The sequence below is a fragment of the Ovis canadensis genome, chromosome 3, assembly GCF_042477335.2.
Source record: "Ovis canadensis isolate MfBH-ARS-UI-01 breed Bighorn chromosome 3, ARS-UI_OviCan_v2, whole genome shotgun sequence".
Classification (NCBI taxonomy): Eukaryota; Metazoa; Chordata; class Mammalia; order Artiodactyla; family Bovidae; genus Ovis; species Ovis canadensis.
Window position 1 is genome coordinate 122,223,456 of NC_091247.1, and position 20,368 is coordinate 122,243,823.

The 20,368-nt window shown below is 36.5% G+C and overlaps 1 protein-coding gene across 1 annotated transcript in view; it reads left to right on the plus strand.

Moving 5' to 3' along the window:
* PTPRQ (protein tyrosine phosphatase receptor type Q) overlaps positions 1-20,368 on the plus strand; it is a 275,808-nt gene that overhangs the window by 87,572 nt on the left and 167,868 nt on the right. The window contains exons 20-22 of the mRNA XM_069584123.1: positions 967-1,087; positions 13,175-13,335; positions 14,330-14,475. Of these exons, the coding sequence (XP_069440224.1) occupies positions 967-1,087; positions 13,175-13,335; positions 14,330-14,475 (428 nt within the window). The remainder of the gene's footprint in view (positions 1-966; positions 1,088-13,174; positions 13,336-14,329; positions 14,476-20,368) is intronic.

A 20,368-nucleotide genomic window follows, 5' to 3' on the forward strand; every position in this document is an offset into this window, starting at 1 on the left:
ATCTTCAAATTACTGGAAAAAAGTGATCTGTACAATACTAATCTATAAATTAAAACTGTTTAAAGAACTCTGAACTAATTCTCAGAATTTCTACTAGGTGTGACTTCAGTTTCTATGTATAACTAAAACAGTGATCAAAATTGTAGTAATTTATACCCCTTTACATGCAAAAAATGTTAATATTTTAAAACATCACTCTGCTATTATGTAGCAACTGTGTAATGGCATTCTAAATGTTTTATCTAAGTTGAAATATATACTTGATAATTAGTTTACAGTAATTTTTTAGTGTTTAAGGTATTTTTTAATGCAGAATGGCTGAAATATTTGAATCCTTACACTCTTCTAGCACAATTAGAAATAGGCCCTGAAATGTCTATATACTTGTTTATGTACTACATTGGTACTTCCTTTGTCGACAATTCAATTTTGAAGATTGAGTGAACAGATTTTGATGCTGTTTTGCAGTTTAATGACACAAATGAAATTGAGGAGTATTGTTTTCATTTGTGAGGTCAGTCAGTTGCTTCACAATGCTACGCTTATCACTTTACCACTTCTTGGATGTGTGATTTTTTTTTTCCCCCAATTCTTTTTACTGTTTGGGGAGCTCTTTTATTGTATATTTACTCACCCCAGTAGTTTTACTTTTATTAGAGGATGATAATTTACCAAGATATACTTGAATGGTAGGTGAATCACACTGTCATAACCCTTGTTCTTTTTTTCTCATGAAATATTTTTTTCCATTGAATCACAGAAACAGATGTTCTAACACCACCATGCAAAATCTTTTATCATCTCATTTTGAAAGTAAACAGCCTCTCCAGCCCATGGAGAAAGGCCCTGTACCCAATTCATTTACCAGAAAGTTCAAAATAAAACTTTTGTGCATTTCTATTTTAGCTGCTGCTTATGTATGTTTAATAAAATATTAATACATTATCTTATATCCTAACTTTTCAGCTCCTGATTCTCCCCCACAAGACTTCTCTGTAAAACAGTTGTCTGGTGTCATGGTGAAGTTGTCATGGCAACCACCCCTGGAGCCAAATGGAATTATCCTCTATTACACAGTTTATGTCTGGTAAGAATTTTTTTCTTTTTTGGAAATAGTTCTGAGAACAAGTATTAATCTGTAACATAATAGGAATGCAGTTTTAAAATTTCAGATAGTGAAGCTACATTAGAAATCTGATTATTAATAGGCTAGTTCATATCCTTTTATTAAGAAACAACTTTTTCCCCATATTATGTGGAGGTCCAAGCATAGTCAAATAATGTGAATTTTGTAATCAAAACAAAATAAATGTATTATGTATAATTACACTAGAATCCTGCTCGTCAGCATCATGGACTGCTCATGTGACTCCAACTATAACTATATGTGAAAAGCTTTCAGAATATCACTCCAGTATTCTCTATGCCACTCTCCTTTTAAGTTTCCTTCAGCAGAATATTTTAAACTAAAATTTAACTCAAAGATATTTCTCCAGAACTCTATTATTTAAGGTCAATTGTCCATTGAAATGTAAGCAGTGTAGTTATTTTTTTTCTGATCACTTTTACCCTACTTGCCTATTTATGAGTCAGTTGTGAAAAAAGACATAATCCTATAATGCTTCTCATCAATTAACAACATGGTATTAATATATTGTTTCATGGAAACTCAATAGATTAGAAGCCCTACTTTGATCTATTATAAATCCTGGTAAAAGGATTCACAAGTGATATAACATATTTCCTAATGTGTTAAATATTTCAACTTTGAAAATGCAATTTATATAATGCTTTATATAAACATTTCTTCTTTTATATTTCTTACTGGGAAGGTCCAGCATTGAGTGAAAGGCTATGTATGATGTTTTTAAGAAGTCTACTCTTCTCTTTCCTAAATTAAGACTCCCCCCCACCCCCAGTCCCTCTTTAAACCCTTTGCACACTGCCCCTTAGGACTACCCTTCCTGTATTCTTCATTGCCTGATTCCAATCCCTTTGCTTACTCTTTGGCAAAATTAGGAGTGGCATGAGGGATGATGATGGGAGGAGTAGCAGTGACACAGGCGACCATTCCCCTCTATCACCCTATTCCTTCATTTATCAGTTCAGGGTTTCATTTCTTCATTCAGTAATACTGATAGAGTAGCTATGTACCTGTGAACAAGACACACACAAGACCCCTGCCCTCAAGGAGCTTACATTCTAAGAGATAATTGGATTATATACCCATAAATAAACAAAAGAGAAGGAATCAGGGGAAAGAGGGTTACCTTTGATAGAAAGCTTCCAAAAGAATATATGCCCAAAGAAAAGGTCAAAAGAATAGACGGCCTTTACTTGTGATCTGAGCAAGAAGGAGCTTCTTGTCAGGTCAGGATCTGCAGGAGAAAGAAATATCAAGTGCTTAGGGTCTGTGAGGAAACACATTCGTTTTGAAAACCATAGAGAAGGTGAGTGTTGCCACAGATGGAGAGACAGAGGAGAGTTATACTGGAGAGTAGGAGGCTGGCAAAGGTCAGGAGCTACACCATCATAAGGATTTGGTTTTCATTTCAGTTGTAAGGGGAATTATTAAAGCACAATTGTTGAAGCATTATTCAGGCACTTTGGGTACTTTATGCAGAAAGAACTGTAGGGGGAAAAGTGCTAGCAGGGATATTAGGTGGGAGATTATTTTAGTAATCTGGGCTATGGATGGTCCAGGGATGGAGGAGAGAAGTGGCAGCTTTTTATTACACTTAGGAAGAAAAGTTGCTTGGACCCAGTGATGGATTGATTGGCTATGGGAATAAAATGAAACAGAAATCAATGGAATCTTATGGATTTTTGAATCAAAGGTAATACTCAGAGATTTATGACTCTGTTTTGCTGAGTTAGAAAAAAAATTGAAAGTGAAAAAAAGTTAATGAGAATCAAGACTTTTCTGGTTGGGTTTCGGGTCCTGCTCTGATAAACAGTATCATTACTCTGTATAGTGATCATGCTGTGTGAGTTCAACTCCCCGGTAGTACTTTTTTCTCTCTTCTTTCAGGGGGTGTCCCATTTCTGTCTCACTTCCTAAGGATTGTAGGTATAGGAGAGACCACGAAAAGTAGGATGAGGGGATCTCAAGTTTGGGATATCGTGACTTATCTCATTTGACTGTTGGGAACCATTCTGGGACTCCCTCCCCAACCCCCTGCCATCATAGCTTCCATTTTCAAGGTTTTTATTTTCTGTTTTAGCCTTGATCCAACCTCAGATTTATTCTAGTGCTCTGGATCTCTTAGCATGTCTGTCTCAACCCTCAGGTAGCTATATGCTCTGTTGTTTTCTCTGAATCAGTCTGTAGTGTGCAGGACTGGACGGTGGCTTCCGCACTGTTCCTTAGCTCCAGTGGTCTGCTGGAAGAGCCCTTAGATCTTACCGGACATAAGTGTTAATAATCACTGAACCTAACTACTGAACTAGGCATAAGTAATGCCATACTGAAGACATTTCCTCTCCATCCTAAGAAGGAGAAGCTCTATGCTGGCACTTCCTTTACAAATTATTCATTTGTCTTCACCACCTACCCTCAACTTATCTTCCTTGCTGGCTCAGATAGTAAAGAATCTGCCTGCGATGCAGGAGATCCACGTTCAGTCCTGGGTCAGGAAGATACCCTGGAGAACGGAATGGCTACCCACTCCAGTATTCTTGCCTGGAAAATCGCCATGGACAGAGGAGCCTGGCGGGCTATGGAGTCACAGAGTTGGACACAGCTGAGCGACTAACATTTTCACTTTCACTTTCACACTCAAGATTCCAAGGCAGCTTTGTCCTGTTCTTTCTTTCACTTTTTCTTAGTAGTGCAAAACGTTTTCTTTTCTTTTTGACTGCATGTAATTCTTCCTTTCTACACCATGAATTATTATAAAACTTTATGGCCTTTATTCATGCTGGACTGACTCTTACTGTGTAAAGAGAACATAGAAAATGCTTTTTCCTCAATAGAACTTGGCTTTATTTCTCTTTCTCTCTCTCACACACACCACACATAGGGAGGAGGCAAGTGTGAAAGAAGAGGCAGAGAGATTAAGATCCTGTCTGCTTCAAGATCTGGTTTGTTCATCGCTGTGTTGGAACAGGAAACTACCTGGCTCATAATTGAGACTAAATCACCAGATGAATGGATGACTGAATGCAGAGTATATTTTAAGAGTTAAAAATTTAGCAGAGATTTATTATGTTTTCATTCTGGCATAAAAGTAGTGATGCTTTTCCAAACAGTGGACACCTTCTGTTGACTAGAGTTAGGTCTTATAAAGAAAGAACAAAAAAGGAAAAACATCTTAACATGTTTAAGAATATCATCTGTAATAGACTGAAAGATATAAATGGTAATGAAGTATCTAAGATATTTTTAAATTTCCAGCATCTTCTTACCTAAGCTGGAAGCTTTAGCCTCTGTAGTTAAAGGGATATCATGATCCAGGGTCCTTTTTTATCACTGTTATTAATCAGTAATGGTTTCGGGGGGCTTTCCTGATGGCTCAGACAGTAAAGCATCTGCCTGCAATGTGGGAGACCCGGGTTCAATCCCCTGGGTTGGGAAGATCCCTTGGAGAAGGAAATGGCAACCCACTCCAGTATTCTTGGCTGAAAAATCCCATGGATCGAGGAGCCTGGTAGGTGACAGTCCATGGTTTTGTAAAGAATCGGACATGACTGAATGACTTCACTTTCTTTAATGGTTTTTTGGAACTCTTGCCATATCAGTTTAACTGGGGAGGGTAGAAGGAATGTATCGTGAGACCATGAGCACATTCTGAGTGGAGAAACATAGGTTTGAGTGGTGACTCCGTCACTAAATTATCCGTGGTGTTCTCTTAAAGTACTGTGTAAGTGGTCTCTATTTTTATTAGCAGAGTTCCTGTTTCAGGGGTTCATATTTCTCTCACAATACTCAATTTCCATTATTTTCGTTCTTTCACTAACTACCAAATTCTTTTTAAAAAACAACATCTTTCTGAAGGAAGCAAGCTGTTCCATCTCATGAGTTATGAAGAATGTCCAAGTAGATTTTTTGTGTTGAAACATATGATGAAGGCTGAGGAGCCAACTGAAGGCAGCGATGTAGTCCCCACACGAGAAGGTGAAAGCCTGGTTTAGGACGATATTGAAAAGTGCTAAGACAAATGCGGAGATTGATGCTTCACAGAAATCTCTAATGACAGCGCTCAGAGACCATTACAGAATCTGACAAGTGATTATGGGAGAAAACAGGAAGAGGCTGAATGCCTTAAGAGGCTTTAGCCTGGATAACTGGGGACTTGCTTCAACACTAGGGCTTCCCAGGCGGCACTAGTGGTAAAGAATCCACCTGCCGATGCAGGAAGCTCAAGAGAAGTTCAGCCCCTGGGTTGGGAAGATCCCCTGGAGTAGGGAATGGCACCCCACTCCAGTATTCTTGCCTGGAAAATTTAAAAAAACACATCTTTGGATATTTGCTATTTTCAATGTGCCTGCAAATTGCAGGTTACCTACTATATTTGCTATACCGGTGACTTCTTTGTCATGAATATTTCTTTACAAAATAGCTCATGAGGGTTATTGTGCAATCACTTTATAACCACTACTATGCGAGTCATATTTGATCTGTAGATAGTGTGTTCAGAAATCTTCTTTAGCACATTACATTTTAAAATTATGTGTTCTTCTAAGTAACACTTTTTCCTCAGTTATATTGGTAAATTATATTTATACATTTTCAAATGAGAAACAGTCCTTTCATTCCTAGGGCAACCACCATTAGATAAATGCATTTCTACTAGAGCCCTCTGAGTGTGTTCTTTTAATATACTTTGGATTGAAGTGTGGTATTATAGTAAACTGATTTATACAACATATTTATTTTATAGTTGAGTTCAACTTGGATTTGTTTAGCAATTTTATTTATATAATGTCAGTAAAATTTAACAGTAGTTTTCTTCCTTGTTCATAAAACTTTTCAGTGAATGGTCCATAAGATAGAGCTAAAAGACTGGAATGAAAATGATGTTGAAAATTCTAGCTTATACACAGACCTTGGCTTTTAAACTTTTCTCAGTTTTCCTGGCCTGAAGAATTTGTGTTCATTCTTAGGGGTTGAAATCTTTCTCCTCCAGCTGAAGTACAGTCCCTCATCTTGTCTTCTGGATCCTAATTCCTTATGTTGGCTTCAAGAGGATGGTTTGTAAGTGTATAAATGAGCTTCAACTTCATTCTCCATAGTGGCTTTTTCTTCTAATTTTATAAGTGTGTCTTTTCTGCTAAAGGCAAACAAGCAAGACAAAGTCAAACCAAATCAAATGAAATCAACCAGCTAAGCAAATGTTGAGAGTAGGAGTAAGAGTAACAATAAATGAATACCCCACTGAGACTCAGACTTTCTCTGAGATTCTAGAAAAGCTTTAGGATCATAGATGTGTAGCTCTTTATGCCATGCTAGTTTGATAATTGTTAACCTGGTGATACAATTCAGCTGTGTAAAGATTCTAGAGTAAATGCAACGTAGAAGACCAGTGTCCTTCGAGTGGGAAAATGAGTGAAATTGCTGGTTCATGTGAGGGGGAAAAGTATTTGAGAGAGTCAAGTAAACGCATTGAAATTCTCTATTTTGGGGAAAGGCATCTGGTGAGTGAAAAGACTGATGTAGAATATTTAGATAATAGCAGATTAAAGTTTTATATTAAGTTCATAGGGATATATAGGAATAGATGTTTCATTAGGCTAGGTTGCCCGCATGGAACAAAATATCAAATTATGAAATTTAGAATTAAGACCATGATCTTTCAAAGAGTCTCAAACTTTGTCTAGGAAACCATTCATGTTCACAGTTGGGAAAATAGGGAATTTTGTTTAAATATTTCCATATGGTGTTGGTATTCATGATCCCTCATAAGTAATTGTTGCTTGGTATAGTCTTGATGTGATAAGAAATGAGCAAAGGAATTGGTAAAAAAGAGCAAAGAAACTGCTCTTAAGCTCTAGAATTTCCTTTATGCCCTGATGTCAAAAGGTGGCCTGTCTTTTGAAAAGAAGTGTAAATTACCTAGGAAATAACTTTGTGTTAAATCTCCATTAATTTCATCTCAAGACATTTTCTTGTTACCAATGAGTGCAGATGAATAGAAATTTATTCAGAATAATTTCAGTCATTAAATCTTTTGATTTCTCATTCAAAAAGGCTTTAAAAATGTTCTAATTTATATTCTAGTTTATAGAATTTATATTCTAGTTTATAGAATTGAATCAGTAACGTGATAGCACTCAACACTCTCAAGAGGTTTTGTTTTGTGTTTTGTTTTGTTTTCCCCTCAGTGTGAAAATCTGCACTGTGTGAGAGGTTTGGCTGATTTTCTAAGTATTGTGTGCCATTTATGTTCCTGCCATTTCCATGTAGTTTATGACTTTGGACACCTAAGAGTTAGACCTGCCCTGCCAAATGAGCCTTCTTGCTTCCTCGCCCCATCCCACTCAACTCCTTATTCTCTTAAATCTTACTAACTCGCTCTCGAGCAAACATTTCTGCAGCTCTGGGGGCGGTGATTTATCCTGCTGTTCTTCTCTTTGGTCCCAATTAATTTCTTCACTCCTCTTTCTTTTTGTTCTTTGCTTTTAGCTAATAGGGGGGAAACTATTGTTATTAATGAATTTGTTGTTTACTTACTGCTTTCTCTATTTGGAGGGTAGGGCCTGTCCCTTTCTCATTTGCAACTAACATCATTCCTGACATAAAATAGGTGCTCACTAAGTCTTGTTGAATATTGATTATATATATATACTATTACTAAATATGGAAAGGATGGGGAATATGTGATTCCCCTTATGAAGATATCTCTTCTTTTGGAACACTATCTAAAAGAAAAATGTCTCCCTAACTCTTTAACATATGCTATTTTCCATTTAAGGGACTAAAAGTATATAAAAGAAAATTTGTAAGTAAATTATTCCAAAATTAGGACTGCAAATGACCAATAAGAAGATAATTCTTTTTCACTCATGGTCATAGATGTGCAAATTAAATGTTTCTGGTCAGTTGAACTTGCAGAAATTAAGATTACTATCCAGACTAGTGGTGAGTTTGCACACTTGTTGCTGTGACTCCAAATCATAATGATTTATCATTAAAAATTTTTTTTTCTGAAAACTTAAACATGCCTTGATTCCAAGGCTCTCTTTTTTTTATAGTTTTTTATTTTTTTAATTTTAAAATCTTTTATTCTTACATGTGTTCCCAAACATGCACCCCCCTCCCACCTCCCTCCCCATAACATCTCTGTGAGTCATCCCCATGCACCAGCCCCAAGCATGCTGTATCCTGTGTCAGACATAGACTGGCGATTCAATTCTTACATGATAGTATACATGTTAGAATGCCATTCTCCCAAATCATCCCACCCTCTCCCTCTCCCTCTGAGTCCAAAAGTCCGTTATACACATCTATGTCTCTTTTCCTGTCTTGCATACAGGGTCGTCATTGCCTTCTTTCTAAATTCCATATATATGTGTTAGTATACTGTATTGGTGTTTTTCTTTCTGGCTTACTTCACTCTGTATAATCGGCTCCAGTTTCATCCATCTCATCAGAACTGATTCAAATGAATTCTTTTTAACGGCTGAGTAATACTCCATTGTGTATATGTACCACAGCTTTCTTATCCATTCATCTGCTGATGGACATCTAGGTTGTTTCCATGTCCTGGCTATTATAAACAGTGCTGCGATGAACATTGGGGTACATGTGTCTCTTTCAATTCTGGTTTCCTCGGTGTGTATGCCCAGCTGTGGGATTGCTGGGTCATAAGGTAGTTCTATTTGCAATTTTTTAAGGAATCTCCACACTGTTCTCCATAGTGGCTGTACTAGTTTGCATTCCCACCAACAGTGTAGGAGGGTTCCCTTTTCTCCACACCCTCTCCAGCATTTATTGCTTGCAGAGTTTTGGATCGCAGCCATTCTGACTGGTGTGAAGTGATACCTCATTGTGGTTTTGATTTGCATTTCTCTGATAATGAGTGATGTTGAGCATCTTTTCATGTGTTTGTCAGCCATCTGTATGTCTTCTTTGGAGAAATGTCTATTTAATTCTTTGGCCCATTTTTTGATTGGGTCGTTTATTTTTCTGGAATTGAGCTGCATAAGTTGCTTGTATATTTTTGAGATTAGTTGTTTGTCAGTTGCTTCATTTGCTATTATTTTCTCCCATTCAGAAGGCTGTCTTTTCACCTTGCTTATATTTTCCTTTGTTGTGCAAGAGCTTTTAATTTTAATTAGATCCCATTTGTTTATTTTTGCTTTTATTTCCAGCATTCTGGGAGGTGGATCATAGAGGATCCTGCTGTGATTTATGTCGGAGAGTGTTTTGCCTATGTTCTCCTCTAGGAGTTTTATAGTTTCTGGTCTTACATTTAGATCTTTAATCCATTTTGAGTTTATTTTTGTGTGCGGTGTTAGAAAGTGATCTAGTTTCATTCTTTTACAAGTGGTTGACCAGTTTTCCCAGCACCACTTGTTAAAGAGATTGTCTTTACTCCATTGTATATTCTTGCCTCCTTTGTCAAAGATAAGGTGTCCATATGTGTGTGGATTTATCTCTGGGCTTTCTATTTTGTTCCATTGATCTATATGTCTGTCTTTGTGCCAGTACCATACTGTTTTGATGACTGTGGCTTTGTAGTAGAGCCTGAAGTCAGGCAAGTTGATTCCTCCAGTTCCATTCTTATTTCTCAAGATTGCTTTGGCAATTCTAGGTTTTTTGTATTTCCATACAAATCTTGAAATTATTTGTTCTAGTTCTGTGAAAAATATGGCTGGTAGCTTGATAGGGATTGCATTGAATTTGTAAATTGCTTTGGGTAGTATACTCATTTTCACTATATTGATTCTTCCGATCCATGAACATGGTATATTTCTCCATCTATTAGTGTCCTCTTTGATTTCTTTCATCAGTGTTTTATAGTTTTCTATATATAGGTCTTTAGTTTCTTTAGGTAGATATATTCCTAAGTATTTTATTCTTTTCGTTGCAATGGTGAATGGAATTGTTTCCTTAATTTCTTTTTCTACTTTCTCATTATTAGTGTATAGGAATGCAAGGGATTTCTGTGTGTTTAAAAATTTTTTTTAAAAACCCATCTGGTTCAATCACACTATTTGGAATTTAACCTGTAGAAATAAAAGTACTATTATGGAAAGATATTTAAATAAGAATGATTGCTGCATCATTGTCAGTAATAACTAAAGAGAAAAGGAGAGAAACAGCCTAAATGATAATTTATAGAGGGAAGGCTGAAGAACTATGATATATCCAAATTAAGCAACTTAGAAAAAAAAATTATGTAGATTATTATTCTTAACATAAGTGAAAAATCAAGATATATAATGCTGTTGTTTAGTCACTAAGTTGTCTGACTCTTTGCGACCCCATGGACTGTAGCCCATCAGGCTCCTCTTGTCCATGGTATTTCCCAGGAAAGAATACTGGAGTGGGCTGACATTTGCTTCTCCAGTGGTTTTTCCCAACGCAGGGACTGAACTCGTGTCTCCTGCATTGGCAGGCAGATTCTTTACTACTGAGCCACCAGGAAAGCCTTATATAAAACATACTTTTATAAATGGAAATAAAATATTTTTAAACTAATAAGAACAAAGCAGGTTTTTAAACTAAACAAGTTAAAACCAGGAGAAAAACATGATTGTAGCAGCATCAAAGTTGGGTTTCTCACGCATGGGATGGAGTGACCCTCTGAACTGTAGGATTGTTCATGAGATGGCTGTTCAGAGAGCAGAGAGCTCAGGCTTCGGCCCAGAGGTTTCCATGTGTTTCCTCCAGCCTGGCAACAGCATAAGAGCAAAGAGGGTGAAGCCAGATCCTTGGGAACAGTATCCATTTTCTCTTCTTTTCCTACTTCTGGTTCTCAGTGTAATAGCAAGCCATTTCTTATGAACTCAAGATACATTCTGAACTTGTATCAGTAGTTGAAGCTCCCACTGAAGTTTATTCTCAGATATTTTCCTACCATAGTTATTCAAATATCAGCCACAATTAACTTCAAAAGAAACAAACAAGCCCCAAACAGAAGACTTTTCAGTACCTGAGAAATTTTTGTTAGCACTGTTTTGTCTCTGGAGATAAGTTAGAGTAGATGTGTATACCATATCTGTATATGCTAACTGAGATGGACTACTGACTTTGTTATTCAGATAATTTATAAAGACTGCCTTCTTTTTTACTGAAATACCGAGATATTTAAGACAAAATTTATGCTTAACCTGCATTTTCCAAGTAATTGCCTTGATTCTGTATTATTTATGGAACATAATTGGGGTTTTCCTTATTGTGGTGGTGGTTTAGTCGCCAAGCTGTGTCCAACTCTTGAGACCCCATGGACTATAGGCCACCAGGCTCCTCTGTCCATGGGATTTCCCAGGCAAGAATATGGGAATGGGTTGCCATTTCTTTCTCCAGGGGATCGTCCCAACCCAGGGATTGAACCCAGATCTCCTGCATTGCTGGGGGATTCTTTACTGACTGAGCCACCTGGAAAGTCCTTTATATATTGTAGGCAAATACTTATCTACAGTATTTTGCTTGAAGATCAGGGCAAGAAGGTAGTCACATAGGGCAGCAGATATTTTTAAAAATATGCTGGAAGAGAAATTTTTTAAATAGACAATGCAATTAGGTTGCTTTAGCTAATTTCATAGCTTTAGATATCTGAACTAGATTAGCTATATTGTAATATTCTAATGATCTAGGAGTCTGGAATTGGGTTAAGTTTCTACAACAAGGCATCTTTCTCAGACTAATAGCCTAACAGCTATAGCATTAAGTTTTAAAAGATATTCTGTAGTCTCAGCAAAGTCAAAGAGAGAACTCAGTTCTCCCTGTGGCTTCTGGAAAAGAATGATGAAACTGTTTCAAATCACTAAATAGCTTGGCTAATCCTGCCTGTCTCCAATTGCATATTCTGAATCCATAATTCTCACTACGGTAAGCTTTCCAACAATTTTCAGATAACCATACTTGTATTTACAGTGAATTGATGCTTTTGTAATGGTAAAACTATGGCTGAAATGTCTCTCTGTGTATACCCTTAATTCACTTAAAATCTTTTATTCCCCTTAATGATTCAGGATTCATTTATTTTAGTGGTAGAGAAACAAAAGCATTTTATGTTCAGAGGGAATATCCATTTACCTCTTGGATGCCTTGTGTTTCTAAAGAAGAAAAAAGACATTACATTACATGAGATATGTATCTTTTCTGTGATATTAATCATATTTCCTTATCTAAATCCTTTAATAATTAATTGTATTTCCCTTAAAAATATAAATTTGTTCTTAAAGTTCACAGTTTTCAGTACAATTATATACATATTCTTTAGCTTAGATTCTAATCTATATCCAGTTCTATGGAATCTGAAGTAACATATCTGAAATGAACTGTAGTACCGTATTACTTAGCAACAGTATGCTCTTCAGACATTTCCCCCCTCTCCTGGGACTTTGGTACTTACTCGAAGAGTGTGAATCAATATTTACTTTATTTTCCAAAGTAATATTTGAGATACATTTAAGATTTTAGCTGAGTAAGATATATAAGCTCTACTTTTTGTTTTCTTATTATGTTTTACATTCATTATTTTAAATCTTGCTTCTAATTAAAGAATAACCCATACTCATTATTTTAGATATAGCTATTCAGATATTTTTGTTTATTTGAATTGGGTCTGAAATCAATGTTATTGTTATACAATATTTATAAAATGGATTTGATAGATATACTATATGAATAAAATTATGCCTACACTTCAAAAGAACAAATATTTATTTCAACAACTAAAACACTGGTATGAAAAGGATGCTATAAATACTTTGAATACACAGAATTCCCAGAGATCTATTAGAATCAGTCTAAGCAAATTCTAATATGAACATCCTATTAATACTTCTTTGAACTACTGAATATACTTGAAAGCAAAGGAAGCTTATGTATTGAATTATTCTGAAACATTCTTTTCAGCATTTCAGGATAAGTAGTATCTTTATCCTATTAGTCTGGATTAATAAATATGCATAAATGTTGCTTATTTTTAATGTACTTGCACTGAAAATATATATATAATGTTTAAAGGTCAGTTGTACAGACAATTTTTTTTCCTCTTAGGGACAGATCATCATTAAAAACTGTTAATGTAACTGAAACATCATTAGAGTTTTCAGATTTGGACCACAACGTTGAATATCATGCTTATGTAACAGCTAGTACCAGATTTGGTGATGGGGAAAAGAGAAGCAATATCATCAACTTCCGAACACCTGAGGGAGGTGAGTTCTTCTGGATGTAGCTCAAGTAAAAGAATATTCTATTCAGAAAACACACATTAAATATAGAGATGTCTTATTAAGCCTAATATCTGTCATAAGTTACACGCAAAATTGCTTTCTGGTCCCTCTAGCTCTGTGAAGTTGGGAAAGTTAGTTAATCTCTCTGTGCCTCAACTTCCCGTTTGTATGCATACGGTGTATCACCTACCTTAGGGTCCTTTTGAAGAGTAAATGAATTTATATTTGTAAATGCACTCAGCACAAAACTCAACGCTTAGCACTTAGTGTGCTTCTTTTTTTTTTTTTTTATTAATTTATTGTTTACTTTATCTTCAGCTGTGCGGGGTCTTCACTGCTGTGCCCGGGCTTTCTCTAGTTTCAGGGAGTGGAGGCTACTCTCTAGCTGTGGTATGTGGGCTGCTCACTGTTCTCACTGTGGAGCTTGGGTTCTGTCAGGCTCCGCAGACATGGTGCATGGCCTTAGTTACCCTGCAATGCGTGGAATCTTCCTGGACCAGGGATTGAACCCATGTCCTCTGCATTGGCAGGCAAATTCTTAACCACTGGACCACCAGGGAGGTCCTAGGGTTTGTTTTTTTTTTTTTCATGAAACAAAATAAAATACATGAAGTCAGCTCTGTGCCTTTGTCCCCCATTATTCAGTTTCAAAATGCTGAGTTAAACTAGAATTTCGTAGTATGCATTCTGTATTGGAAACTTGTCATATGTTCTTTTCAAATCCAAGGCATTGGCTTGATTTGGAACTGGGATAGTGTTTTATGGAGAAGAAATCCATTTGTCCTCTGCTTGGATATTCCTGTGGTAGAATGTTAATGGGGATGGCCGAATGAGCTTTACGGATTTCATTTCTGGCTTCTAATTAGATATTCTTAATTTTTAACAGTCATAACTTAGACATAGATAACATTTAGAACAGTTCAGACATTGTTTGGAGACACAGGTACACTTTTGTGTTCAACTGTTTGTTTTTTAGCACCAAGTGATCCTCCCAAAGATGTTCATTATTCAAACCTCAGTTCTTCATCAATACTTCTTTTATGGACACCTCCTTCAAAACCTAATGGGATTATACAATATTATTCTGTTTATTACAGAAATACTTCAGGTACTTTCATCCAGGTAAGACCCGAGTTTTCTCCTATTTCTTTATTTACATCTCTCAGCTCTGTTGATAAAGACTTGGCATAGTAGAAAATGTCTCTTATCTTACATTGAGAATTATGTATAGACATTTTTATAAAACTCCCATTGACATAGAAAAATGTGGAGAAATAAATATATTTTAATCTGTCTGTCTATGCATGCAGACATGCACTCAAACACACACACGTCTCTGGATCAGCTTCAAATGTGTTACCAGCAATGAAGCTGCCACCTTTTAAACATTCTGTATAGAAATGGGCTCTCAGTGCTGTTTCTCCAGAGAATTGATGGTTTCACTTACCCTCAATTGTTTTTCAGCTAAAAAGAATTCCCCTTTTGTTTGTATATAATAGTTTGCATGCTTGGATGTGTTTGTGTATTTTTCTTCAAGTCTAAAATTTTTCCATTGTTAGTAGGAGGGGGTTATCCTCATCATCGTTATCACTTAGTATCAGAGGTAATGAAAGTACCAAAATGCACTTATTAAACTTGTGATATTCAAGGTTGTAGGGCTGAATAATTTTCAGATGGATACATTCTGAAATACGAACAACAATAGTTATTACAATAGCTGAAGTGCCTTTCACTTAGAGAAATATTTTTAGTTTTTCAGCCGGATTCCTTTACTTCTCCAAAATAACTATTTCACTCTAGCATTTGAAAAGAATAAAACTCTGGACAGTTGTGACTGAATCAGGAATCGGAGAGTTGGAATATAATTTGGAAAACACTGATATAGAAGAAATAATGGCCATTTACAGAATATGTACCTTACTACTAGGAACTGTTGACTGAATGTTGATTATTACTCTGACCACTATTAAGTCATTGTATCCTTTTTAGTAGAAGGAGAATAGAGAGGAGTCTTATTATTTTTAAGTTGCCTAATTCAATTTGTGATTACTAACCCAAGTTTAGCCACTAGAGTTAGTTCTTGTGAGCAGAAGCCTCTCTAAAGCATGACTTGCTTTGATGCAGTTTAGGCTAGTGGTCAGCACAGAATTCTGCATGCTGTCTTAGGCCTTACCCAGCAATGAGTAAAAGACAGTCCAGAGGTTGGTTGGATTTTAATATTCTGCTCCAGGCCTTGTAAGAGTGAGGCTGCATAAGAAAGGACAATCTGTTTGTTTAACTCTGTACATCAAACAATTTTTGCTGCTTCTTTTTGTTCTACTCTATTTGGGGAAGGAAAATGGAAATTTAATGTGCATTTTTTCCCAGTTTGTTTGTAAATTTAATAATTTGTTATTATGTCATCAGGCCATTCAAATTGCAGATTTTTTTTTCATGCATTTAACCAATATTCAGTATTCAAAATTCAGTAGTTCTGAACCTTTAGCAAAGATTTTGTCTCTACTACAGTTTACTTCACGGCTTGTGTCTGATTCTGTTTTGGCTCTCTTTGTCCACATCTTAAGTAATCAAGGGCAAAAGTTTAACTATAATTTCAAGGTGATTTTATGAACTTTCTTATTCAAACCTGAGTATATAATATGATCCCATTTACGACTCATTGTCTTAGAAAATGTAATCTTTTATTAAGTTATCTTAAGAATGCTTTTAAGTATGACAGCTGCAAGAAGGCACAGGCTAATGATGTCAAAACATTTCTAATATTCCTTGAAGTTCATCTGTGCTTTAATTTATTTCTAAAATTAGTTAAATATAGCATAAAAATCTTCACTACTTAATTTTCTATTTTGGAATGGTAGAGTAGAAGAAATCATCAAAATGAAAATTACGTAGCAGGATAGATATATAGCTGTTTTCTTCCTTCTCTTCTTCCCACAGAACTTTGTAGTATCCCTTATGCATGACACATCATAGTCTACTTTCTATTCCTGGTGTCTGCTACTTGTCCTAGCTCCCTTACCCCATACTAGATAATGTGAAGAAAAGGACTGTGTGTGACTCTTGTCTTTCCATTCCCTGATATCCTCTGCTACTGTATCATAATGCTCAATAAATGTTTAATCACAGAACATAAAAATAATTATAGCAGATCAATGTTGTTTTCAGTAATTGGTTATGATTTGGAACACTTGAGTTGGTTGTGAAGTGATCTGTCCTTCTTCAGACTTTGTGGAGTTTAAGCTCCTTGCTGCAACTGGGCAATCCATCTTGTACCTCCTCCAATTGTGGTCCATTGTGTTTCATATTAACTCTTCTCCATTTTAACAATTACCCACTTTTGTCCCCTCAGTGTGCCTGACACAGTGTCTTTTATTCAGTTCAGTTCAGGTGCTCAGTTGTGTCCGACTCTTTGCGACCTCGTGAATCACAGCACGCCAGGCCTCCCTGTCCATCAACAACTCCCGGAGTTCACTCAGACTCATGTCCGTTGAGTCAGTGATGCCATCCAGCCATCTCATCCTCTGTCATCCCCTTCTCCTACTCCCAATCCCTCCCAGCATCAGTCTTTTCCAGTGAGTCAACTCTTGGCATGAGGTGGCCAAAGTACTGGAGTTTCAGCTTCAGCATCATTCCCTCCAGAGAAATCCCAGGGCTGATCTCCTTTAGGATGGACTGACTGGATCTCCTTGCAGTCCAAGGGACTCTCAAGAGTTTTCTCCAGTACCACAGTTCACAAGCACCAATTCTTCGGCGCTCAGCCTTCTTCTCACAACTCTCACATCCATACATGACCACTGGAAAAACCATAGTCCTGACTAGACGGACCTTTGTTGGCAAAGTAATGTCTCTGCTTTTGAATATGCTATCTAGCTTGGTCATAACTTTTCTTCCAAGGAGTAAGCTTCTTTTAATTTCATGGCTGCAGTCACCATCTGCAGTGATTATGGAGCCCCCCAAAATAAAGTCTGACACTGTTTCCACTGTTTCCCTGTCTATTTCCCATGAAGTGATGGGACCAGATGCCATGATTTTCGTTTTCTGAATGCTGAGCTTTAAGCCAACTTTTTCACTCTCCTCTTTCACTTTCATCAAGAGGCTTTTGAGTTCCTCTTCACTTTCTGCCATAAGGGTGGTGTCGTCTGCATATCTGAGGTTATTGATATTTCTTCCAGCAATCTTGATTCCAGCTTGCCCTTCCTCCAGCCCAGTGTTTCACATGATGTACTCTGCATAGAAGTTAAATAAGCAGGGTGACAATATACAGCCTTGATGTACTCCTTTTCCTATTTGGAACCAGTCTGTTGTTCCATGTCCAGTTCTAACTGTTGCTTCCTGACCTGAATATAGGTTTCTCAAGAGGCAGGTCAGGTGCTCTGGTATCCCCATCTCTTTCAGAATTTCCCACAGTGTGTTGTGATCCACACAGTCAAAGGCTTTGGCATAGTCAATCAAGCAGAAATAGATGTTTTTCTGGAATTCTCTTGCTTTTTCGAAGATCCAGCGGATGTTGGCAATTTGATCTCTGGTTCCTCTGCCTTTTCTAAAACCAGCTTGAACATCAGGGAGTTCACGGTTCACGTATTGCTAAAGCCTGGCTTGGAGAATTTTGAGCATTACTTTACTAGCATGTGAGATGAGTGCAATTGTGCGGTAGTTTGAGCATTCTTTGGCATTGTCTTTCTTTGGGACTGGAATGAAAGCTGACCCTTTCCAGTCTGGTGGCCACTGCTGAGTTTTCCAAATTTGCTGGCATATTGAGTGCAGCACTTTCACAGCATCATCTTTCAGGATTTGAAACAGCTCAACTGGAATTCCATCACCTCCACTAGCTTTGTTCGTAGTGATGCTTTCTAAGGCCCACTTGACCTCACATTCCAGGATGTCTGCCTCTAGGTGAGTGATCACACTATCGTGATTATCTTGGTCATAAAGATCTTTTCTGTACAGTTCTTCTGTGTATTCTTGCCACCTCTTCTTAATATCTTCTGCTTCTGTTAGATCCGTGCCATTTCTGTCCTTTATCGAGCCCATCTTTGCATGAAATGTTCCCTTGGTATCTCTCATTTTCTTGAAGAGATCTTTAGTCTTTCCCATTCTGTTCTGTTCCTCTATTTCTTTGCACTGATCGCTGAAGAAGGCTTTCTTATCTCTTCTTGCTATCTTTGGAACTCTGCATTCAGATGCTTATTTCCTTTTCTCCTTTGCTTTTTGCTTCTCTTCTTTTCTCACTTATTTGTAAGTCCTCCTCAGACAGCCATTTTGCTTTTTTGCATTTCTTTTCCATGAGGATGGTCTTGATCCCTGTCTCCTGTACAATGTCACGAACCTCCATCCATAATTCATCAGGCACTCCATCAGATCTAGACCCTTAAATCTATTTCTCACTTCCACTGTATAATCATAAGGGATTTGACTTAGGTCATACCTGAATGGTCTAGCGGTTTTCCCTACTTTCTTCAATTTCAATCTGAATTTGGTAATAAGGAGTTCATGATCTGAGCCACAGTCAGCTCCGGGTCTTGTTTTTGTTGACTGTATAGAGCTTCTCCATCTTTGGCTGCAAAGAATATAATCAACCTGATTTCAGTGTTGACCATCTGGAGATGTCCATGTGTAGAGTCTTCTCTTGTGTTGTTGGAAGAGAGTGTTTTCTATGACCAGTGCATTTTCTTGGCAAAACTCTATTAGTTTTTTTTTTATTAAAATGTGATAAATAAGTACTGGTTTGATTAATCAAGTTTGAGAAGTTTTTACTAAATACCTTCCAACTGTATTTATATTCTCAAACAATAAGCCTTAATTAGATCATTTGAGCCACAAGGCTTTCCCACCGCCCCTCCCCCTTCAAAATAAATAGATGAATGGGATAATCATCTGGATAACTGATCTGGTTCTAAATGTATTACATGTCTGTGCATGTTTACTCACACTCAGCATAAATAAATTCTGGTGATTCAGAGTAATTCGTTACTTAATTGTCATCAGGGTCATACATAATCAGAGTAAATTTTATAGCAAAAAAAATAGAAAGGCTCCATTAATATTTTAAGAGATGGATTATATGAGCCAGTTATACCATCTGTAAAGTATATGTGTTGGAAGATATTAAAGTTCCCAGATCATATTTTGTGTAAGATTAATAATGTCTTATCTTGTCTATTACTTTATAAGTCACCACAAAATGGAAGTAGATCTTTTATGACACTCACTGTCTCACTTCTGTCAAAGAACCACAGGACTTTGCGGAATTTAGTTGGTTGATACATCACGGAGCCATGCTAACTATAAATTTTAGTCGAATTGATCATCCTATGTTATTAATTTGAAATAGCCTTTTACTATTTATTACGTTTCTTTTATCATGTGCCAGAGATGGTGGTGTTTTATTTGCCTCATATAATCTAATCTTCAAAAGCCCTCTGTGAAGGCTTTTGAAGAGGTTCTTCCCATTTCACAGTTAGAGGATGACAAGTTTTGTGATCAGATGATTTATCTAGAACTTCTCTCCAAACTGAATACAGGTCTTTGGACTCTAAGGACTTTGTACAGATTGGAATGATTCAGATTTCTCTGTATAGAATTATATTATTATAAAATTATTCATACTTAATTCATATTTAATTACACACATGACTTTTTAAAAAGCCTATTTTTCTTTATTTTAGAGTTGATTTTGACCATGTTTTGTATTTAAAATTTGGTAAAGGGGGCAATGATTACAATTCCTTAATTATCATAAAATGGCTTGGAACAAATATAACTAGAAGTCAGGCAAGAGAATTTAAGATTTTTTCTTAGCTCATGTGAGAGTGTATCCAACTGCTTTCCTGTTTCTCTACATGAGTACAGAAAAAGAAAGGAAAAAGGGAAGGAAAAAGAAAAGAAAAAGAAATTATAACCATTTGAACTCATAGAGGTGAAGACTTTCATAATTCCTACATTGTTGATAGGAAGGAAAAAAAATTTTATAATATTCCCAAATTTGTTTAAAAATATATAGCCAAATTTTGAAAAA